The 24,052-nt window shown below is 38.7% G+C and overlaps 1 protein-coding gene across 1 annotated transcript in view; it reads left to right on the top strand.

Annotated features, from left to right (window-relative positions):
* LOC146318036 (contactin-associated protein-like 4) overlaps positions 1-24,052 on the top strand; it is a 136,127-nt gene that overhangs the window by 109,126 nt on the left and 2,949 nt on the right. Inside the window, exons 18-23 of the mRNA XM_084732216.1 lie at positions 3,721-3,960; positions 7,740-7,964; positions 10,254-10,387; positions 15,481-15,568; positions 21,061-21,279; positions 23,431-23,502. Coding sequence (XP_084588342.1) covers positions 3,721-3,960; positions 7,740-7,964; positions 10,254-10,387; positions 15,481-15,568; positions 21,061-21,279; positions 23,431-23,502 — 978 coding nt within the window. The remainder of the gene's footprint in view (positions 1-3,720; positions 3,961-7,739; positions 7,965-10,253; positions 10,388-15,480; positions 15,569-21,060; positions 21,280-23,430; positions 23,503-24,052) is intronic.

Raw genomic sequence — 24,052 nt, 5'->3', positions numbered from 1 at the left:
TAAGACACAGTATTTTCATTTAGTTAAAAACAGCTGCTGTTATTAGAGTGTTGTGATGTTGTTTGACCCCAGTCTCATAAATCCTGCAGAGGCTAAATCAAATCTTCACATTGGGTCTAATTTTGTGGTGGTGCCAAAAACCAGAACAATCAGCACTAACAGTTTGGTTTATTTGATGACCTTGAAATTTGCTGTGTGTCTGTGTGTCTGTGTGTGTGTCTGTGTGTGTGTCTGTGTGTGTGTGTGTGTGTGTGTGTGTGTGTGTGTGTGTGTGTGTGTGTGTGTGTGTGTGTGTGTGTGTGTGTGTGTGTCATTTTGGTGCCATGTACACAGGTGGGCAGAGCAGCACAAACAAATAGGAGGGTCACTCAAAAGGTTATGGTTGCAGAGGATTTCACTGTATTTTGAATACACTATGTTTTTGGACTGTTGGTCAGACAAAACAGACATGAAAATGTTACCTTTGGTTCTTAAACTTTTTTGTGGACTAAACAGTTAATTGATAACAAGACAGAGTCAACAGCTACACTAGCAGTTTTGATAACGTCAGTAGGCCAACATACTCACAATCACAATGCGTACAAGCTGAAGTTAAGCAGATATAATGTTCAGCTAACTGTGAACCAACCATGAAGGCACCCATTTGTTTTGAAGCGTTTTGGCATTATGGGGGTTTCCATCTTGTTTTGTTTTTTACAACCAGACATGAGCATGGAGCTGGTGGGTGACATAGTTTGACTGTTTAGTTTGGTGTTTGGTTTTTGCTCAGAAATACTGGTGGCTGCTCGTATTATAGCTAAACAGTACACTAAAATACATTTTGAAAACATTTTAGTTGAGATATAGGCAATGCAGTAACAGAATATTGACCCCTATTTGATCAGCAATGCCCAGTTTGACAGTTTGATCTGAGGTTTGGGAGAATCCGTTGGAAACTGGAAACACAATGGCAGCCGGTTTGTTGTGATCTTTCCAGTATTACAGCTAAACGGTACATCAAAATATGTTTCTTAAAAGATTTTAGTGAGAAATTGTATTGACATTGATCTAGTTTTCTATCTCTCAAAAAGGCTTAGCTTAAATGATGATTTAAAAACATTAGTTGCATCCCTAATGTACTCTTTGATCATTAATTCAATCTGGAGTGTGTTTTATTGCATAATATCCCATTTTTACCACTGCTCCTCCTCCTCAGAGCAGAGTCTGTATTATCTGATGTATGTATGATGTGGTTCAAATTCTCTCTGCTCCAGAGTTTTCTGCTGCCAACTTTCCAGTTTTGAGTTCTTTCTCTTTTTCTACACTTTTCTGGGCCTGCAGGTCGAGGTTCTTTGTATCTTGAGTCACGCACTTTGCCTTTGATGATTGCTTTGATCTCCATTTCACTAATTGTTTTTTTTTCCCATTCACTCTCATACTGTATGCTTAGTCAGTGTGCTCTCACAGTAGGATCTCTCGTTTAGAGAGACGGTAATCGTCTTGTTAGAGCTGAGGTTGTATAGGACGTTGAAATTCCCCCTGATCTTGAAGGTCTCACCGATAGCATTGCTCATTTGGTCAGAGGTGGAGTTTATCTGCTTTTGGAGTCTTTGATCTTTGCTTTAATCTTTACTCCACAGATTCCTCAATGTGCTTTTTATAAATGATCTTACCTTCTGAGACGTGATTCCTGTAAGAACTTCGGCCTTCACTTTGTCGTCCTTGTTTGAGCAGAAGCTGCACTGCTGGATATGTGGTGTAAACACTTGCTAAGCAGGCGTAGTTCTACAGCTGTATAGTTTATATAGCTGTTCAAAGTTTCCGGATTCAGAAGGTTTCACTCTCAATGGCAGTCTACAGATTCATAGTGCCACGTGAGTAAGTGAAAAGTAGACAACTTCTTACAACCCCAGTTCCAAAAAGTTGGGACATTGTGTTAAAAAGTGAATAAAAACAGAATGTAATTATTTGCAAATACTTTTCAACCTATATTCAATTAAATACAATACAAAGATATTTAATGTTCAAACAGATGCTGATGATCTGGATGACTATACAGCACACTGTGTTTTGCATGTAGGGATGGGTACAGACACTTGGTATTAAACGGGCCCCCGAGTATTGATTAGGTCCAACATTTAAGGTTTGGTGTAATTTATTATCACACAGCTGCAGGGCAGCATCTCTGCTCCCTTCTCTGTCTGTGTCAATGCAGCTGCTCCACATACTCACAGACTGAGGTCAGTACACAGCAGAGCGGAGAGGCCACTGGTAGAGACACTGAAATGAAGCAGGTGAAGTAACTACGCTCGTATATAAGTGCAATAAACCCATTGCGAGTAGAGAGGCAATATTTTTATCAATACACCTGATCCACCACCACTGTTTTACATGAAATAAGCTAAAGTCAAAGCTGTCTGTATGTTGTCTAACTGTTAAACTTAGTTTGTCATGTATGTTAAAATTTGTTTAATTATTGTAAACTTCCTGCTGGATGAGACAAACAGCCCCTCCTCAGGATCAATGATAATGATTGATGTCTGTATTCTTCACTCTGTGTTTTGATGTCAGGAATATGATTTACTTTATTTATTCATCTTAGAATTGTTTCCAGTGAGATATTAATTAGTTTTTTTTTTTTGTTTTATTTTGCTTTTTTAACTTTACATTTTCCAGTGTTGGAATGTAGTCATTCTTATTGCTTGAGGTTTACTGCTTATTTCACTCCTGATATGTCTGACATGAAAAACACCACATGAACATGTTCACAAGGTTAAAAGCCTGATTTTCACTGCAGGGGGTGTTTAAACCCACATTTATAGATCAATGGGGGGTTTTGCTCTGTGCTCCCTGTGGTTTCCTCTTGGCTAATCCAGGGGGCCTCTTAAGAATCATCAGTGCCAAGCATAACTATATTTCCATTTACCTTCTTCAGTCATTTGCAGTGTGTTACTTGTATCACAGCAGAGAAAGGGGCCAAGCATTGATGTACTGGTGTGAAGAGCAGCTGCCGAGGAAATTGTCAGCTTTGAAGGCTGAGAGCAAAGTGCTGGCATGTCTGAACTCTGACAAAAACTGTTTCAATCTGTGATCTTTGCAGAAATGACAGGTTGTCAAGTTTGAACTCTTGCTGTGCCATCTCATGTGAGTGCTCAGTATATGTGTGTGCAAACGTGGATGCCTATTTCTCATATTGTTTCACTATTCTCATATCTGTAGCTATTATGAAAAAAAAGTGAGAAACTGCACGATGTGCTGGAAAAGTGATTGAAATGGAAGAAAATCTGCCTTTCTGCTACGCACAGACAGACATCTGACCAGGCGCATAGTCACAGTACTTCAGCAAGGCAGTCAACAGCTAGATGATGCTATACAGACCTAAAGACAGCCAATGAAACTTATGTCCCTGATGCAGTTTTCCACCTCCAGCTCGTTGCCTCATCGCTGTTTCATTGTTGTGTCATTTCATAAGAGCAGTGTTGACAGATTGGAGCTTCTGGGGGAGCAGAGGCGACATGTGGATCTGCTGTGAATGACAGGAGGAGGAGAAATGAAAAGCTAGACAGAAAGAAAACATACAGACTTGTTGGCACACAAAGACATAAAAGAAAGCTGGGACAAAGAGGACAGACATCTTTGTTCTTGGAGTGGCAGATTTGATTCCTTCATGCTTTGATGAAGATTGCTTGCGATATTAGCAAGTAACAAAATGAACACCATGCATTGTTTATATATTTGCAGGAGGCACAGCCTCCAGGCAGAAGGGCTTCCGGGGTTGTATTCGCTCTCTGCAGCTGAACGGCGTCACCCTGGACCTGGAGGAGAGGGCAAGGATCACACCTGGAGTTCAACCCGGCTGCCCGGGTCACTGCAGCAGCTACGGCTCGTTCTGCCAGAACCAGGGCCGCTGTGTGGAGAGAACCAACGGCTTCCACTGTGACTGCGGCCTGTCGGCATACACTGGAGTCTTCTGCCATACAGGTACACACATATGTAATACAAAGTGTAGAGGTGAAAGGAAGCCATACTGTCAAACTGATATGTGTTAGTCAACCTTTCCTATGGCTGGAGAATATTCTCACTTTTGAGGTAATTTGGGGGTTTTCAGTACTCAAAAAACTATTTGAAATAAAAATTACTAAAAATATTACTTCTCTATTGTGGGTTTTGTCACAGAGATGCTCACAGTTGCAGGTCACGCCCATAAAACCAAACAAGCTGATGGATTTAAAAGTTAAGCTTGAAGGTGTCCTGTGCAGTTTTCTTTTAAACAAACAAAACTTGTGTTTACATGCAGTGTTATACTGAACAGAGTAAACTGTGTGCGCCCATGAAGTCCAACAAATGCATTACCTTTTTGATAGAACATTTGTAAAGCTGACAATTACATTTTTATAAATCCTGCATTGTTTACATCAGTGTTTACATCAGCAGTCTTCTTTTTCACTGGCGCATTTCTTTTGTCTAACCTCAAACAGTTTTCAAGAGTTGAGCTGACTGCATTCCAGTATAGCAAGCCAGAAAACAATGCGTTCTATGAAATTTCATATATGGAAACACTGTAACAATAAGTTCACAGACAGTACTGTGTGTAGGACTGATTTTATGAGACTCAAATGCTAATAAACAGCTTTCACTTTTGTGGATACGCAGAGCAGCCATATTGGATTCTGTGGTCAGGTTTGGAGAAGTTCCTCTGACTTGAATTTGGAAATTCTAGTTCAGGGGGCGTTAAAATTGAAATTTCCAACTGGGAACTCGAATTTAGTTCAAATGGTCATACCATTATCCATAGTGTATTACAATACTAACAGTAGACAGACAGAAGTACCTGCCTCTGTCCCTTGGACTCCCTACTTCCAACGCTCTTACACTATATTTAGAATATTTTTTTACTTTTACTTTGCTTTCAGGAAGCCTTTTCTGACAGTGAACAGCTGTTATATACACCGTTGGAGCACTCTGCTCTCCAAAGCCACCAGATTCTTTTGACAAAAACAATAATTTTAGCTTGCAGAACACTGGATTTGTTGTGTGTGACGCTGGTGTTTTTAAAGGTTAGTTCATTCACCAATTTCCATGGATGGAAATGTCCCAGTCTTTATAAAGCTAAAGTCATTAAAAGGATATATTATATTATATATTCTGCTTTAGCAATTTTGGAGGAGAATGAAAGAGTTGCCATAGAAAATTGCCTGAGCAGTGTCCTTCACTCTGCAGAAGAACCCTGACTGTCTGTGTCTGTATAAAGAGAACGTCTAGTAAGTCTTTTAGTACATACTGGCAGTTATTTCTGTAGGACTCTAATAGGATTTATTCTCATAATACACTTAACAAAACTAACAGAATGGAAATACAAAGAAAAATAAACATCAGATAAGAAGAAGAGATTGAGACCGTTGTTCAGAGCATCCATGTGTGGGTGTTCTTTTACTGCTGTTTAAAGGTTAAGAATCCATATAATTACTCTCAGCCTTTCGCTGCACTTAACACTCATCAAGAGGTACTTAGTTACCATGTGACATCAAAGGTTTCATGCAAATAGTGTCCGTTTGATGTGTTGGGGTCTATTTAAGTCATTCGTTTGATGTTAAATTCATTGCACTAATAATGCGTCATCACATTTAAACTTTTTGTCTCAGTTCAAGAGCTAAGAGGACTCTCTTCGCCCTCTCCTAACAGCCACTGGTATCTCCTGTACTTATCTGCATCTGCGTCAGTAGGCCGCAGCACGTGTTTCTGCAACTAGTTTAAAGGGGTTTTTCTCGTTTTTCTGCTGATATTTTGAAAACAGCCTTGTGTGGTAATCTCAGATGTTTAGATGCTGTAAACATCTTATTGAGCTAAATAACCCTCAGCAATTCATTCTGATATTGAAAGTGTAAAAGTGACTGTAAATACACAAACCGCGCTCTGCCCAGGGAAACAATTATTCTCTTCCTGGTGATTCTGAAAGATTATTCAACTGGAGGCAAAACGAGGTGTTGCAAATTGAAATAAATGGTGTTCATGCAGGATAAAAAGTCAATACACTCCACTTCCAAGAAATCTATCAATAAAGCTAAAGTAATAAATGATGGAAAAAATATTTACTGCTGTGCTTGAGCTAAGAATCACAGCAGCATTTTAATCCTGCTGAGTGTCAGTTTTGTTCTGTGTGTTGTGTTTGTGCCACACAAAAGAAATAAAAAGTCCCTGTTTATGTAACATCACCACAGCATCTTCCAGTACTCCTCACAGATCAGCTGGTCTGTGAAAACTTAACATAGGTAGTTAGTAATTACGAGTAAAAGTGATTTTTTTTCACTGTGGCAGAAAAACAAAATCACAGGAGAAAACACGATTGATCATCTGATCACATTTGGTACTCTATGTGCATCATTCAAGTGCATTACTTAAGTAAAAGTACTAACACCTCACGTTGCAAACACACCACTACAAGTAAAAGTCCTGCAGTCTAGACTTAAAATTTATCTGAATATTGCAGAAAAAATTCATGAAAATGTCAAAAGTAAATGTATCATTACTCACTGTTCAGTAGAATCATCCCTGTCAGTGCTTTACTATTAGATCCTATGTTTCTGGATTAATATTACTGCTGCATTAATGTGTATGTTGCATTTTCCTTCTGTAGATATTGATGGTTTTGGTCATTTCAGTGACTTAATAATACCACTGCCATTTGCTGCATGTCGCCCCGTTCTCTCTTCCCCCTTTCCTGTTTACCTTTGGCTGTTCTGTCATAATAAAGGCAACAAAAGCTGAATACATACTTTGAAAAGAGGGCAAAATCCCTGTAAAGGTACCATCTGCTTGTTTACATTTTTTACCATGAGTGACCAGGTTTGGGTTATGGTAACTTTTTGTTTGTTTGGTTGGTTTGTACTTGGTCCAGTTCTATTTGGATTCTGATGGTGCTCATTTGTGGTGTGACAGCACTGTCAGTAAGAGGGAGTAAAATCCCTATAATAGAAATATAACAGTAAGGTAGAAATGAGAAAAAAACTACTGAAGTCTACCTCCTTGATGAGAAACAAATGGTAATACTCTGCTCTGAAAATATCAAAGGCCTCAGTTTATATTTTAAGGATCTAGAGGTTTAAATATATATGTACAAGACTGGGGTTTGTGTTAAACTAAGTGTTGTATTCCTTTTAACTTATGTAACATATGCAAGTAGCAGACACAAGTTAAATAAAAGAGACTTATTTTAACCCAAACTGTGATTTTTTTCCTGAACCTAACCAAGTAGTTTTTGTGCTTTTACTCTTAAAGTCTTTTTTAGACAAGAGGGGTATCTACAGTGTCATAGCGTGAAGTGTGGGGCCACTGGCCAAGCTGTCATATTTGGTTTGGGAGCAAGAGCATGTTGGGTGTGAAAGCATCCTAAGTTATTATGAATAAGAGGCTGTAAAATACCTAAAATATAAATATAAAGATAATGTAGAAACAAGAAAGAAACGGTACTGAGGTCTACCTTGATTAATTAATCAATAGCAATAGTCCATCACTGATGCTCTGAAAACATCAAAAAGCTTACATTTATCTTTGTCTGCATGAATCACTGGCCAAAAATAAAAGCTTCATGATTCTGTTTTTTTAAGTCTGACTTTCTGTCTTTGATGTTTGTTTTGCCCCATTGTTTCCAAAGCTCACTATGCTTTGATATATCGTCTTATTTTTCCCTTTCCATTTCTAATACTGCCAAATTAAAGTCCATACTGTAAACTCTGTCTCTGTGTCCATGTCCCTTTCTTCAGAGGTGTCGGCCAGCTTCAAGTCAGGGACGTCTGTCAGCTACACCTTTAAGGAGCCATACGAGTTGAGCAGGAACAGCAGCGCTCTGCCGTCCTCCATCTACTCCGACATGACGCTGAGAGGAGAGAACGTCTCCCTGAGCTTCAGGACGCACCAGAGTCCAGCTGTGCTGCTCTACGTCAGCTCCTACTACAGAGAATACTTGGCCCTGCTCATCAACAAGCATGGTGAGAGGGAGAAGAATTGAAGAATTTTGTTTGTTTGGCTGTTGCTCAGGCAATAAGATTATAATATTAGGGGTATCACTTTCTATAAAGCTATTAAACACCCCTAACTCATTAAGACTGAGTTGGATGTTATTTATGAAAAGCAGCACAAGTGTCTGTTTTTCTCCTTCTCACTTAGTTTTATTTCACCCTTTAACACCTTTTTCCAAATTCTTACTCCTCCATCCCTCCCCTTCTAGTAAATTACATCTTCTCTGCTTTCGTGGTTCTCTCACTCCTCTTAATCTCTCCAAATTTTCAAACCTAAAATCAAAAATCTTGTCAAGACTTTTCCTTTCTGACATCTCCCTGCTTCAACTTTTTTCAATTACTTTTTCCTCCTCTAGGCCTCACCTCTTACATCTCCTCTCCTCATCCTCTCTCATTCTTGTCATCTTCTCCTGATATCGACCTCTCCTCTTTTCCTTCTCCTTCGTCTCTCCCTCCTTGTCCTCATCCTCTGCTGTGCTCTGCAGCTTTACCAGATCTATCAGGATCTGTCAGATCTTCCCTCTCTCTGGATTCACCCTGTCAGCCTCTGCTGCCTTTTAATCCGTCCAGCCGGGCCGGCCATTATGTTTTGTCTCAGGCTGGAGAAAAAAAAAATGTTCTGTGGTCTCATCACTGAGACCTGATGAGTGATGCTGAGGAAATAAAAGTTTTGAGGGCTGCTAATGGGTGGCAGGTCAGTCTGCTGCTGAATAAAGTGGCAGAAATCTTGCTGATGTGTTTTATAAACTTTTGTGTGAAATAATTACATTGCAAGTTTGGCTTTTAAGAGTAGTAGGAGGCACTTTGAACGTGAAATTACATTTTCAGCATTCAGCAGTCTAATAAAATCAGCACTTTGCCACTAGATTAGCTGTAAATGGATTTTTTTTGGTTGTTAATGAGTCAGAAAAAGCTGATGGACAGCAGGGCATTAAGGTTTCATACTGACTGTAGTCAGGTAGATGCTCTTACACTGAAGTGTCCAATTAAATCCCTGAGAGCTTTCTGAGATTTCTTTTCCCCCTCCTCTGCAGTTTCATGTCCTCAGCCAAAACAGAAATTTCTTGTCAATCACTTAAGGCTTGGTTTCAGAAACAATAGCTGATTAGATGAGCTCTTACAAATAATTATTACGTCTTGGTTAAAGGAGAAATTTGTAATATATATTATTTTATGATTTATTACAATAAATATTGTCAGAGATCAAGAAAACATGTTAAGCTGAAATATTTCTATATTTATATTTCAATATTTTCTATATTGTCATTTCTCTGACATCAACGCTGCAGCCCCCCTTTGAAATTTATATTCCAAATAATTGATTTTGTTTCCCCTTTTCACATTAAAAAGAGTTTAAATTAATAACGAATGTTCTCCAAATGAGGTAGTGTCGGTTTATGAGTTATAATAAATCATTAATAATCTTTTGAAAGCGCAGATGTGTATAACAGATAAAAAGATAAATTGAGCAATATGTAAATGGAGTCTGGCTAGCAGTGTGACATGAAGCGGTTAAACTCAGTCCAGAGTGTGTATTTTCAGAGCATTAGGCTTTTGTTTTCAGGATAACAGGCTCAGCTTTATATCAAGGGACAACTGACAGTTATAAACAGCTGATTAACTTACAGTGGAGGACTTGTCATCACTTATCGCCAATTTTAGATGTTGAGCATGTCCTGTGCTTCTGCGGAGCTTTCCCTGAGTCTGAGGAAAGGGTGGCAGGGGTAAACAACTCACTTCAGCCATAGATCATACATTAAATAGGATTTCAGCCTATATTTTAGAGTCAGTGGCTCCAAGTTGCTATTTGAACTGCTGTACTCATGTTTGAACACACAATTGCTACTTATTGCTCCTTTGATACAGCTTTGTAATTAAAAGAACATAATCATGAAATGTTCTTCTGTGGGATAAATTGCTATACTTGAAAAGTATAATAAATGTTAATTTGTATGCATTTGAAGGACAAAGTATTATCTCAATCTTAAAAGCCCAAAGACATCACAGGGCTTTTATTAAATCTTTTCTTAATCCCCCTAATATTAGTGAAATTGATTAGATTTGGAGTTGTGTTATTGATAGGGAATTAACTGCTAATCCTCTTAATATGGAAAGCTTTATTGACTCAGATACTCATCATTCAGACTCATCACTGAAGTGAAAAATACATCCTTAAAAAAGATTAGCAAAGACGACCTGGATGTTTACATCAAGAGAAAAAGGTTAAAATGGAAAAACTTTGTGTGTGTGTCTGTGAAGATAAGCTGGAGGTGAGATACAAGCTGGACAGCAGCAGAGAGGCTGAAGTATTGAGAAGCAGAGTGAGGAGCCTGGCCAACGGACAACTACACACTGTTACCATCAGGAGACTGTTGGACACTGTGTCTGTGCAGGTAACAATACATTCATACAGCCACAATAATATTTCTTATTATTTATACTATGTATCGATTGATATAGAGAGTTGAATGAATACACAGTATGATATTTTGAGAGATTGGCCTTAAATTTATGGAAATATATATTTGCCAGTTAAGATTTGAAAAAGCAGAATTAGATTTTGTGCACAACTTTGAAGAGTCGTCCTGTTAGACTCCTAATTTCAAAATAAGAGTGTGACATTTTTAACCGGTGAATGGAGACAAGAATAATATGTTCAGCGGGTTTCCATTGTGCTGTCACTGTGCAAACTTTTGAAAAACTTTAGGTTGCTGTGGTTCAGAAGATGGAGCAGGTTGTCCACTGATCACAGGGTTGGTGGTTCGATCTCCACCTCCACATCAAATCAAAACATCAAAGTCTAATGCACCAAAGGATACTTGGGTCGACACTTTTCATTGGCAGATTACATTAAAAACAAGAAGGGAGTGAACTATGTGTTTTGCATTTTGCTGCATCAGATTTGCTCTGTGCTTGTTTGCCATCAGGTGAGCCTTTCAATAATCAGGTCTTAATCACCACAGAATCATTCAAAACATTCTCTGATACAAATGCACCTGAAAAATCACCAATGATAAGTGATAGCAACTACAATTGGACCATGCAAAATTAAAAAAATATTAATGTTATATTGCATACTGTTTCCAATAATTATTGTCAGTACAAATTCTGGATATGTACATTTCCATAAGATGCTATGAATATAAATTACCGATTATCTTCATAACATACATATATAAAAAGATAAGATAATGAGTTACAATTTCTGTTAAGAGTACAAAATCTGACTATTCCATCTCAGTTAGTATAGAGGATGAGCAGATTCAGAATGCATTTCAATAAGATACCATAATACAAAGTACACCTCCACATTTACCATTTAAAAAACCCTGAAGACAAGATGTGTGTTTTGTGTTGTTAGTTTTTTCAGAAATGGTAACCAATGCCAAGTTCTTAGAGCAGGCAAAAACAACTGCAGATGAAAAGAGAGAGCAGACTGAGCTTTGGGAAAGTATTTCCTCTCTGTGTGCTCTTGTCTCCAACTCTGCTTTGTAAAATCTGGCATTAAAAGGTTTGTGTCCGTTTCCACATAGTTCCAAGGCGAAAAATGAAAAAAACATCCACTCCTCCAGCATAGTCCAATTTTCCATACATATGCTCAGTATGTTCCAAAGACTCTGCATGGAAATATGGCAAATATACATCTTACTTTAGTCACTAAGACGGTGAGCTGTTAAAGTTTGTGAGCACTGAGAAATCTAGTTTTGTGCAACAAACTAACAGCTAGACACACCAGTGACAGATGAAAGCTGTGTATTCTGCCATATTTTGGTATAGATTTCCATTCTCATTGACATGTCTGCAAGCTGAACCACTGTTGTTATGAAGAATCTTACTACCAGATTTTAACAACCACCCTCCACGTCTCCAGCTGATGACTACCGATACTAAACAGAACTTTCCATTAACTGTTTACTTGTTCATACAACAGAAAAAAAATAGTTCATACTAGGTGAAAACAGTGAGCTAGTTTTTGTCAGAATTTTGGCAATTTTCCACAAAAAAGTGACAGTTTTAAAATGATTTGTTTTCCACTTTTGAGAAGATGAGTCATCTGCTGTCCCTGGAGATATAATGCACTAAAATGTTAACTACTGAAACTAATGATCTACCAGGGACACATGGTACTACAGATCACATGTGTGGGTATAGTTTAAGGGAACTAACAGAGTTGCTTCTCTACAGGACTGTGTTGTTAATAAAGCTCCAGTGATGGCAGCAGATCTACGGCAGGGCAGCAGGGACGAACTTCACATTAGAAGAGCTTCAGATGAAATATGAAGCATCTTAATCGTATCTGGATCTACTGAATGTCTTATCTTGTTAACAATAGCCTGGGATGATGCATGAGGTAAACTTAATCTAACCAGCAGCCTGAATGTCTGTATAATTATAAACACCCTGAGATGAAATACAAGGTGACCTCGTCTTGCATGGGTGCAGCCTCCTGATTCACCATGTTGTGAGGCTCCAGTGAAATATGAGCTGCATCTCATCTTGCCCGTTTCCATCACCTTGAATCATTATATCATTAACAACATACTCCGGGGACATCAGGTGAACTGAGTTTCAGTATGCTGTGTCCCGATGGCCAGCAGCCTACTGTCTCCACACGTGGACAGGATCATATCCTCTCCCCTGAGCAGATGTCCCAATGAAAAATGACTCACTGAAGCCGAGATGTCTCTGGGCTACCGAGAGACCGTGTCTTCTGTTTTCATACGGGTATCCAGTGTCCAGTGTTCTTCCTCCAGGGGTTTCCTGTTGATCTCACAGCATGCTCCAGTTAGTCCACTCTGTTCGGACACCCGAGGAGAAACGCTCAAGGTTCTGATATGTGGAAACTGAAATAAGTCACATCAAGTGAAAGCAAAGAAAATTTTACCTGGAGCTTAGTGCAACTCTCAAATTGAACTTGTGAGCTTGTGGTTACAGCATGGGTAGTCGTGTACATGATATGCTTGGCGTCCAAGCGAGAACACTGCTGCTAGTCAACGACAACATGGAGGCCAAAACTTTGTGTCTAGAAGCCACCGAGGCTAAAAATTTAGCAAGCTTGCAAGGGGGTATAGTTTTGTAGGAAATTTAGAGGCATCATTAAAAGATGAGGCTGTTGGGAATAATCAACATTTACCTCAGACATAAACCAAGAAGCAAAATGTTATACTATCCACTGAAAAGTGAGCCTCCACAGCTATTTCTGAAAATGTCAGTAAACATGTCAAACACTTTGCAAAAAAGTTCCACTTCAGAGGTTGTGAATACCTCAAGAAAAGGATGTTGCTAAAGACTCATGGAGAACATGGAAAACACAACCCCATTTGAAGGTAGCATATTTTAATATCAACAGAACAGGACTGTAACCACTTCCTGTGTCCATTTGTGCCATTTTGTTTTATTTTTTAATAGTAGAGATTAATTTGTGCACAAGCTCAAACTGATTTCAAACTTATGAGGAACCCCAGCTCTGTAATATTTCAAACTCTCTGCTCTCTACCTTTTGTCTGTCCATTCATTACATGGAGTCACATAGCCTTGGGCTAAATTCAATTTTAGCCATGCTAGTGGCATGGCTTTAGGCTTTAGGCATGGAAATACAGCTCTGTTGGAGGATGTCCAGCCACCACTGAAACAACAAATACTGGACAGATTGCCATGAAAACTTGTAGAGTTTCAAGGGATGTATCATTGTGATTTTAGTGATCCTCTTTTTCTCTAGCACCACCAGCAGGTTGACACTCGTGGTTTGTATTAAATATTATACTATATTCATATATATTCAAAATACTAAATGGATCGCTATGAAATTTAATTTGGATGTTCATGTCCTTTTGAGATGAATTAGGTCCACTAGCAACATTATTTTGTTTCTTTAGTGCAATAGTCAGGTCAACATTTTCATGTGCACAGTACCTTGGTTTGTGATCAGATACCTTCAATACAAATAATATTGTCCTCAGCTTTCAGATTTCGTGTCATTTTGAAGATGGACCAAGCACTGCTACATCACACGTTTCACTGCTCTGAGTGGTTGTAGGTCTATGCAATTGCTTTCACAGGCATTTTGGTCTGCATGTGATGATAACACCCCTCAGAAATCGAAAATTAACTGAGAGGTTCCAGACTAATGTTAGATTAAGATGGTGAAGATGTTTAACAGTATACCTGCTTAACTGTCACTGCATATTTTAGCAAAAAGCATGGCTGTGCCAAAGTAAAGCCGTACAGAGGCAGTAGCAATGGCTAAGGTTCATTTATGCCCCCTTTACGTACAAACATAGATACATCCCTTTCAAAGGATGTAGTCTAACCATCCATGTCCACCTACTTCCAAGTGTCTTTTATGATGGCATGGATGTTAAGCAATACATTGACCAGAGGGCGCTGCTCTGAGTCAAAAGAAGATTCACAAGTTTGACAACAACAACCATGGCAACACTGGAGGAGGTTGTGATAATGAATGGTCTTTAATGTTCCTTTCACCAACTAATTGAAGACAAACATAATTTCCAGTACGTTTTCATTTTCAGGCCCTGTGGTCATGTCTTAATTGAACTATTGGCTACATTGCTACACTCTATTTGTAAACCTGAAAAATTGTGCCGAAGTAAGGACAAAATGACGTTCCAAGTCTTGTTTTAACTTGAGTTAAGAGGGAACAGATGAAGACTATGCACATATTTCCCCTAATATGGATCTCCCAGAAGCAAACCCACATTCACTAAAGTCCAACTCACCTGATTTAAAAGAAATTTGTAACACGTTTGTATGAGACTTATGTTTAGGGACTCTAATCTGAAACCATCACATGTCACTGCTAAACCACAGAATTAAATGATATAAAATATCCATTGTAGATTGAAATAGTCTTTTTCACTCTTCTTGCCACTCTGTGTGTACTTGGGTTTTTGAAAAACATGTTCATTTAAATGTATGATCCTAACAGAGTGGTGTTTTAACCAGTTTCAAGTCAAGGAAGACCTCAGTGATGTACTTACTATTTAAAACTCCTACTGAAAAAGTCAAATGGGGCTAAAAGTAAAATATCAGATCAAAATTAAGTATCTCTTCAAGCTTTGATGATGAATTACCTTTAAATGCTGAAGTTAGGTTTTGAACTTACATTTCGGCTCCGACGAGCGTTCCTCTCCACAGCCTCATGGTGAGTCTCTGTAGAGAAACCTTCATTAAAATAATCTCCAGTGGAGAATGTCACCCTGAGTGGCTGAATATTTGTCATTGAAAGTATGGACTCTGTCGCTCATGTCTCCCACTGAGCTGGTGAGATGAAACAAAGGCAAAGCTGAACGCTGCTCTACAAACTCTGCTCTAAATTAATGGAGAATTCAGACATCACCACAGGTTTTGCCTTTTGAAAAAAAAAAAAAAAGGGCGCAAAAGTCAAAATTACTGAGCCATTTTAAACTTACTGTTTTTATTTAATTAGTGAGCCACAATTAAAAGAGAAATATGTTGGCTGTTTCAGATTGACCAAAATGCCAGAGAGGACTTCAACCTGACATCTGACGGAGAATTCAACGCCATCAAGTCGCTGGTGTTGGGCAAAGTGCATGGTAAGTGAGGAAGCCGTAAAAGCAGAAACAAGGTCTGTTCAGTTAGAGCGCACTTTGTCTTAAACTCATTAAACAGCAGATGTTTGGCCTCATCCAACACTCGGCATGTGCTTTCTTAATCTACAGAAGTAAATGCAGCAAAACCTGTTTGTACCAAGACAAAAATAAAAAACACTTTATCATACTGAGTGCTACAGTAAGTAGTGCTGAGTCAATATTTAACACAAGAACTTTTACACCATGTGGCTGAATCCAACTTCTGCTGAAGTAGTTTTGCTTAGACTCAGGTTCACATCCAGAATCACATGTTATGAGCAGGTGTAGAACCGATGTTTGGATTATTTAAGTTTAAGTTTGTTTTCTCCTGTAGGACTGATTTTTGGATAAATTGATTACTTCAGACTGTACGGTAAAAGTCAATGTTTTGTTTGTCCGTTCTGGGCTACTGTAGAAAGATGGTGGTTTAATAAGGTGGCCTGCATGGAAGAGAACTTGTACCCTTTGTAGACAAAAATGTCTCATTCTAAGGCAACAAAAACAACAATTTTTATTTTAATTTTTTATTTTTAATGAAAAGATACTTATTAATATACACTAAACTTGCAAAGTCATGTTGCCTGTGATAGGAAACATTTTTGGCATCATTGAGCAGTACGTCCATAATAACCTTTTATCATAGTGCTCATGCAGGAAAAATCATTATGCCAGCATTGGCAACTACTGCTTAAAGTACACAGGAAGTCAGAAAAGGACAACAACATTTTATTGAAAGAAAGAGAGTCCTGCTAATGAGCAACATGCTCAGCCCAGGAGTATGTTGGCTCTCTGGGTTATTTTTGACTTTACCTTCAGTTAGGCTCATTTGCCTCCATTGTGGGGCTTTTGCCAACTGTTGTGTGGAGAGGCTGCCAAAGAGTCAGAGTCAATTTTATAGCTATCCAGAGTAGTGCTGGAGGATATGACCTAAAATCTATATCATAATAAATTGTCAGTCCCAACACTGCAATTCACATTTACACCACTATCATAAATACAAATTGCACTTTTACCATGTACACATGCATTTGTTGACAAGCTGAGTGATTTGAGACTGGCAAAGACTAGTGAGTCGACACAGCTAAACATTAAACAAGTACAACAACAAAAGACAAATTACTTACTAGTCAAACAGCAAGAAGGCTGTCTTGCAGACTTATTTCTCAAAGCTTTGGGCAACAACAAAAATTTATTCATGCATGGTCACTCCTTTTCTCGTCTTAGCTTCCTTTGTCAGCGTCCTCTTTGACCTCTTCACCTCTGCTATGATGTCTGTACTGGCAGAAGACCCACAGCTGGTGGTGTGTGACGTAATGCTGTAAAGCATCACGCACTTCTCGTGGGACATTGTACTCAAAGTTACATAGTGCAAGAACAGGTGTCTGGGGTGTGGAGTGGGAATGAAAGAGGTGCTCTATACATATTACAGGTCAGTGCCCCAACAAAATTATTTAAGCTCAAAGTCAATGAGCTGATTGGTTGGTTAGACGATTAGCACCTTCTAGAAATTTTGTTTTCTCACTGCCACTATTCACCTCATTGTTGTGAGTACAGGTATACTCCAGGACCCCGTGACATTATTGTTGGCTGTGGTTACAGGTGCAACAAAGCACCTAGTCTAGTCTCGACTGCACACTCATATTGCAAAAAAAAAGAAAGAAAAAAAAGGCAACACCATGCGGAGAAAAAGTTGAACCAGAGTAAACTTTCAGAAAAGGATAGCACTCCCAGTTGTGTCCTCGCTTGGTTTATTTTGTGTACCCAGCTTTGATGTCTGCATCTGGCTGCAGTTTATGCTGCAAAATAGCGAGACAAAAAGCTTTGTTTTGTTTGTGTAGATGTGTTGGACAGGCAGACAGAGGGAGAGAAAAAGCATGTAGCATGCAGGGTACATACTGAATGGGGACAAAGTTCAATGAATCAGGGAAATATGTTATTTTCTGTTATTTTCACAGCAGTTTTGTTTTAAGTTGTTGAAGATACATTTTGTTGGTCATTCAATAAATTTAATTTCTTGTTCAGCCCTAACCCAGGAAGTCAGACTGTTCGGTCAAAGCTCTCTCTGCCTTCACACAGTCTTCTCGTCAGTCCTGAACAGAAGTGGACAGGAGTCTGTTTAATGGTCGCTTTATTGCAAAGCATCACCAACCTGGGTTTAGTGCCATGTTTTATCCATTTAGCTGTGTAGTCCTGGACAGGGACCTGTAACAGAGTCGGGCTGAGAGAGTAATTGGCTCCGTCATGGCTCCATCAGAGACGGACTGAGATGTAAGCTGTTAATAACATGAGGGGCTGAGAGGCTGTGGGCTGCAGTCACAGCTCTCTGATAAGATAGACACACAGAAACCACTCTGTCAGTTTAAAGGGAAACACACTAGTTAGTAAAACTTGAATTTAAAATGACTTTAATCAACACTATCAAACAATACCATTTAGGAAAGTGATATATCTTGACAGTGTCTTTTTTCATTTCTGAAATGTAGTAGTTTCTTACTCAAGTTGCCCTTTACAAGAATCTTGAAAGAATACAACAATTTCCTCGTTGTCAGGCTGGCTTTACACATTCAACATTTCACAGAGCTAGTTGTAGTTTGCAAATTGCATTAAACGGTTTCCATACAATTTGACAGTTAATTTCTGAATTCAGGATTTTTTGGGTGAACCTGAAATTTGGCTCAGTGACATGCTGGAGCCATGATCCCCCAACACTATATAAGACCCATGAAACCACACATAAATGGCTCCGCCTCCACTACATACATACAGACATACATACATACATAACATATGATGTTTGTCACGGGCTAACTGCAAACTCATGTTTGTTTGTTGAGAGCGTGACCAACTTGAGATGAAGTCTGAGGATAATCTCATTCTGAAGTGTCCAAAAAGCCATCTTCTGTTTCATTATATTGTTCATTTTGGTGATTTTGGTGATAAGCTGTTGTCAAAATGAGTTGGAATGATATTGTATCATAGTTTGATGTCATATTTGGACATGTTATCAGCATTTTGATTGGCTGTTGCATGAAACTAGTTTCACAGAATTAAGAGTTTTACAACTGTTGTGGCTGAGTTTCAGACAAGTTTCACGTGTTGAATAGGGCTTTACATTATGCAACTCAATGACCGTTTAGTTTCACCTGAGTTTCAATCAGTTTCATGGTGTAAAGCCAGCCTTACATATTTTTGTGTGAATGCTCAACATTTCAGTCATCTTTATGAAGTCCGTAATCTCAGAAAAAATCCATTAGATCCCTCACAAGCAAATATTATCTCTTGATTAAATTCAGCAGAGGCTATTACTGTCTTAGGCTGTAATTGATGTTTCTGGAGGTTTTTTACTCAGTGTCAATCAGTGCTTGAGAAGTGTAATTACTTGCATGTTTAAGCATGAAATTGATCAAATTTAAAAATAAACTGTATGAATTTAATTTAATTTCAAAACATATAATTTAATATACTGATAAAAGAAATGAAATGTCTTAAAATAAATATTTTGTGAGGCATGCACACTATAGCTTATTTAATAACTGACACAAATTCTCTATACAGTACAAGATCTTTTGTCATTTTGGAGTAAAGCTGCAGGGCGGTGTAACTCAGCTCAGTGTGTTTTAACCCAGTCATGTCAGCCTGTGACCGGCCCTCCCCTCTGTCAAACCAGTGCAGGCAGAGAGTCAGATCTGGATCAGGAAAGCAGCAGGAAAGTGGATTTTCTGTCATTTCCTGTCAACCCTGTCATCCATCAGCCAAACTAATGGACCCGGAAGGAATACGGAGAGACAGGGAGGCAGACAGAGGTGATGGAGTAAAGAGTGTGTCAGCTGAGAGGAGCTTACAAGCAGCTGTAATGTTTCCTGCTGCTCTCATCAACATGCAGACGTGTTCTGGTAAAACCACAGTCACCTCTCAGTCATCTGAACAGACACTGATGCAGCTGTTTATAGCAGCGTTGTCGACTCTCACAGCTGCTGTTTACACTGCTGTGAAGGAATGTGGGTGAATGATGAAGGGATTTAAGTCAATAAAGTGAACAGTAGAGGTGAGAGTGCACATAGTATGTCTTCAGGAGTGATAGATGCAGACTGGAAGCTGAGACATTGACATTCTGTCCACTGTAATGAGGCTTGTGAGTGTGAGTGTGAGTGTGAGTGTGAGTGTCTTTATGATTGGATGGTGATGAGGATTATCGTTCCTGACTTGATGTCAGTTTGTGTCCTGCTGTTCTCAGCAGAGTAAACAGATATCTATATAAATATATAAAAGTATCTACAACAGAAACACTGTTGTACTCAGCATAAAGAATGAATGGCACGTTTACAGGTGCTGAATCAGTTCAAGTCCATGTCCTGCCACCAACGTTCTGATGACAAATAACAAGAGAATCTGCAGCCAAGTCAATGAACCTGTTAGTGTATGTCATGGCCATGGGCAGTCTTGTGCATGATGCTCCATGCTGATGCTAGAAAATGTTTTAACACATCTACTCTGTAAAAGCAAAGTTAAGAAAAGTTAGAATTTCAAGGCAACTAAATAATTATATTTATAATTTTGTGTCCTACTCGAACTTTCGAGTTTTGACAAAGTTTTTCCAACTTTTTTTTTTTTTTAGATAATGAACTCTTCTTCTTGAGATAACTAAAATGACACTTCAAGGCAGTTTTTGTTGGGGCAAGTGAGAGCAAATAAAAACTGGGCTGTTCGTTCCGTTGTTTGCAGCTCAACTGTCTGAAGCACTGTTTTTGGTGGTGCCCAGCATGCTTTACTGCACCTCTTTTTCTTCCGCTTTCTGCATACACACATTGGACCTCATGCAGCAACATTTTCTTAAATTGTCTCTTAGCTCATTTTAATGTGTGAACTTAACTTTGAGCTAGCTCTTGTGAAGTTTAAACTGGTCATGGAAATGTATTGAGTCAATAAGATAATCAGACGTCATTTGCACCAGTTCATCTTGAAGTTGCCATTCAAGGTGTGACCAGAGAGACAACTGATAAGTTACGATGTGTGCTGCTACCAGCTTGCAAGCACCTGACAGTCTCCTCCACTGATGTGATGGTATTTCACAACACAATAACGCCTACTGGGAAGAAATCAGATGTCTGTTTGTGTAAAGCATATGCTTTATTTAAAAAAAAAAAAACCAAAAATGTGTTTAATGGATTACCAATACATACTGATCTTCTAGCTGTCAAAATATGCAATTAAGCCTCTTTCATGTCAGTGTAGATCAGTTCATTGTATTTTTTTTATCTGTATGAATAAAAAAGAGCCAGTATTATGTCAGTACTGTACATGTGAGAGCATTTAGATACTTGTACCTTGTAAACACAGTGAATATATCTCAGTCCAAACAAATGCTGTTATTTAAAAAGACAATAAACAAGATTAAATCAAAAGCAAAGTGATTGTGGGGTTTTTATTCACTTGTCTTATTCCATTTCTTTCTACAGGGTCTGATGATTTGGATCCAGACCTGGTCAGGTTGGCGTCTCTCGGTTTTACCGGCTGTTTGTCGGTGGTCCACTTCAACTCCATCAGCCCTCTGAAAGCTGCTCTGCTCCACCCAGACACCAGCCCCGTCATCATCACTGGACCTTTAGCTCAGTCCAACTGCGGCTCCTCGGCCTCAGCCAACCCCTACGCTGCAGAGAACACACACCACCTGTCAGGTAGGAGAGGGAATGAACTGGTTGGTGGTTAGAAATTTAATATCAAACTTGATACCATGACAGAAGTTCATTATGTTTTTTGACTGCTTATTTGTAGCATAGACACTTCTAATAGCTGTGGTCCTGCAAATGTAGTCTGTCCTAGAAGTTACAAAGTACAGTTGTAAAGTAAATGACAGGTACAGGCTGTAATGCCATCAGAATGTGCAATATGTTGCTGTGGAAATAAAGCTTTGCTTGAGGGGAAAAAAACAAAATCTTAAAAATTTGCATATACCAAACAGTACCAAATGTGAATATGATTAATAGATTGTTAATTTTTACCAATGATTGATTAAGGAAAGAGCTTACAGTTTGCAACCCCGCTGATCCTGTAGAGCTTTGTTTGTGGATTGTGAGTAGCCTGTTTAGGAGGTCAAGGGTGTTCAGACACCAGCAAATCCCTTCGACTTTCTCTGGTGATTTTTTTTAATACGAGATAAATTGTCATCAGAGGGAGGGATTAATCTGTCTGTCAGCTTACAAAACTAAGTATATTTGCTACTTTGAATTATGTTTCCATAATTTTATGTTATTACAGTCAGGTCTACTCATGCTGTAATGATGGAGCATTGATATTATAAGCTTTGAAACACTTCATTGAAAAAAAAAAAAAAAAAAGAAAGCAGCTCTGCCGCCCATAGACTTGTGTATGTTTGGTCATATCCTGTAAACACCACCCCTTTAGTGTGAATGTGCTCATGGCTGGATTGGGAAACTCCAGGTTGATTTACCGAGTTGATAACTACCATTGTGCAAGTGCTAAACGTGACTGTAGTTGTTAGGTGTAGAGAAGCCAGATTTGACTAACAAGCGTTGTCTATATAGCTAAAGCCTGATCACTTATTCCTCTGTGGCATTCAGCTCCACTGTTGTCTAAATGCTGATAAAAACTGTTGCACTGGTCGACATGTTCTTTATTACTTTAAATCTGTCACTTAAAATAGTCCCCAACTAATCCAGTATTTGTTTGAGCTACATTTTTTAAATTACAGTTTTACTACAGCCGTTTTAGAAAATGAATAAGCTTTTTTTTTTTTTTTTTTTTAAGTAAAATTGTATATTTGTCAGCTTTTTAAGATTTATTTCTTCAGCGTGAACAACTGGGCTGAGAGCTACAGACAGGAGTATTTTGTGGGATTTGTTGACAGTGTAAAGGGATAAAGCTGACAGCATTCTACATATTTCAGTACTAAAAAGGAAGCCACAGTCAGCACAGCCGACAGTGACAACAATAGTGCAGTGTTGTTTGCCAGATTGGGAGTTATTAAAGTATCTTTGGTTAACTTGTCAAGCCTGAAGCCCTTATTATGTATCATGACAAGCTACACTGCTCAGCTCATTCAGACCTGCTATGGTATTTGCTTCTACTAATACTTTGTACCGTTCCTCAATTTGCACACTTTGCTGTAGTTGAACAAAAGAGTTCATCTGACCGTGCAATTGGTCGGGAGCCAACGATGCAGCTTTTACAGTTGTCATGGAAACCACAGTAGCTAAAATGGTGAAACAAAAATGTATATTTCTTAGGGAAGCTGTTTAAATCCACTGTAGTCAATTGTTCTACAACACCAAGGACATTTTCTATGATGTTGTTTAATTATGACAAATGACAAGTTGGTACACACATTATATTTTAACTTTGGGATTTGTCTGTATACAAGAGTAGCATGCACCTCCTGTTGTCTTTCCATTTGTATCCAAATTGCATGAAAGCTGCTTTTCCAGCTCATTAGTCACATACAGTATCATCTTTGTTTTTGGGAGACTAATGACAGTGTGATCAATGCTTTACTTAATTTGGACCACAGAGGGGAAAGTTTCCTTTGGGATTTCTCGCCTCTGGGCTCATTCTCATCTGGTTTGTGATGCTTTATTAGAGTAATTTGAAGGTGATGGATTTCATATCTACTCTGAATGATAATGTTCTGATCTTGTCTCTGTATTTTCTTCTGTCTGTCTCTGATCTGATTCTCTTTTTTTGCCTATTATCCTTTTATTTTCTTGTTATCTTTCTTGGTTCTCTTTGGTTTTTCATTTTCGGTTTTATTGTCCTTTTTCCCCTCTGTCTTCCTCCACTCCTCCACCACTACTCTTCTTTTTCTACTGTAGACCAGTCTGGTTCAGTGGGTTCAGGTCAACCTTTAGTCAATGCCATCAGGACTGACTCAGCTCTGATTGGAGGTACTGAACCTTTACACTGTCTTGCATTGTGCTGGAGCAGGGACCCGTTTCACCTGGTTTTAAGGCGTTTTCACACCTGCCTCATCAACCACAGGATTTTATGATGGATGATGTGATTTTAGCACCATTTCGACTGCTGATAAATCCATCAGCTGATTGTGAAATCTGTCCAGGAGGCGATCGTATAATTGATAAGACATGTATAGCCTATATTTATGAAATTCATATACTAACAGAGTAGGACACAGCAGTTTTAACAGCTTTTGACCTGTTAATCAGCGTAATAATACCTGTGCTGAAGTTCATACCTATGTGCTTTGTCTGATTTAACAGTGTGTGACAGCGATTCCACAACTACAACTGTATGTCACACACATTAAAAAGTCCGGTGAAAGGCAGATGTGCTGTCCCCTCCCCCCCTCTCTCTCTCTGAACAAAGGGAAAGAAATCACATTGCTTTCTTCTTCTTTTTTCCCCCAACACTTCTGTAAACTCAGTATAGAGGAATATACAGTAGGGCTGGCAGACGCAGTGCGCCGTCTCTGTGTGG

Source organism: Lutjanus erythropterus, chromosome 12 (genome assembly GCF_056507025.1).
Source record: "Lutjanus erythropterus isolate fLutEry1 chromosome 12, fLutEry1.hap2, whole genome shotgun sequence".
NCBI classification, from domain to species: Eukaryota; Metazoa; Chordata; class Actinopteri; order Lutjaniformes; family Lutjanidae; genus Lutjanus; species Lutjanus erythropterus.
The sequence above is the reverse complement of the archived record's forward strand: the minus strand, read 5'-3'. Positions and strand labels throughout refer to the sequence as shown.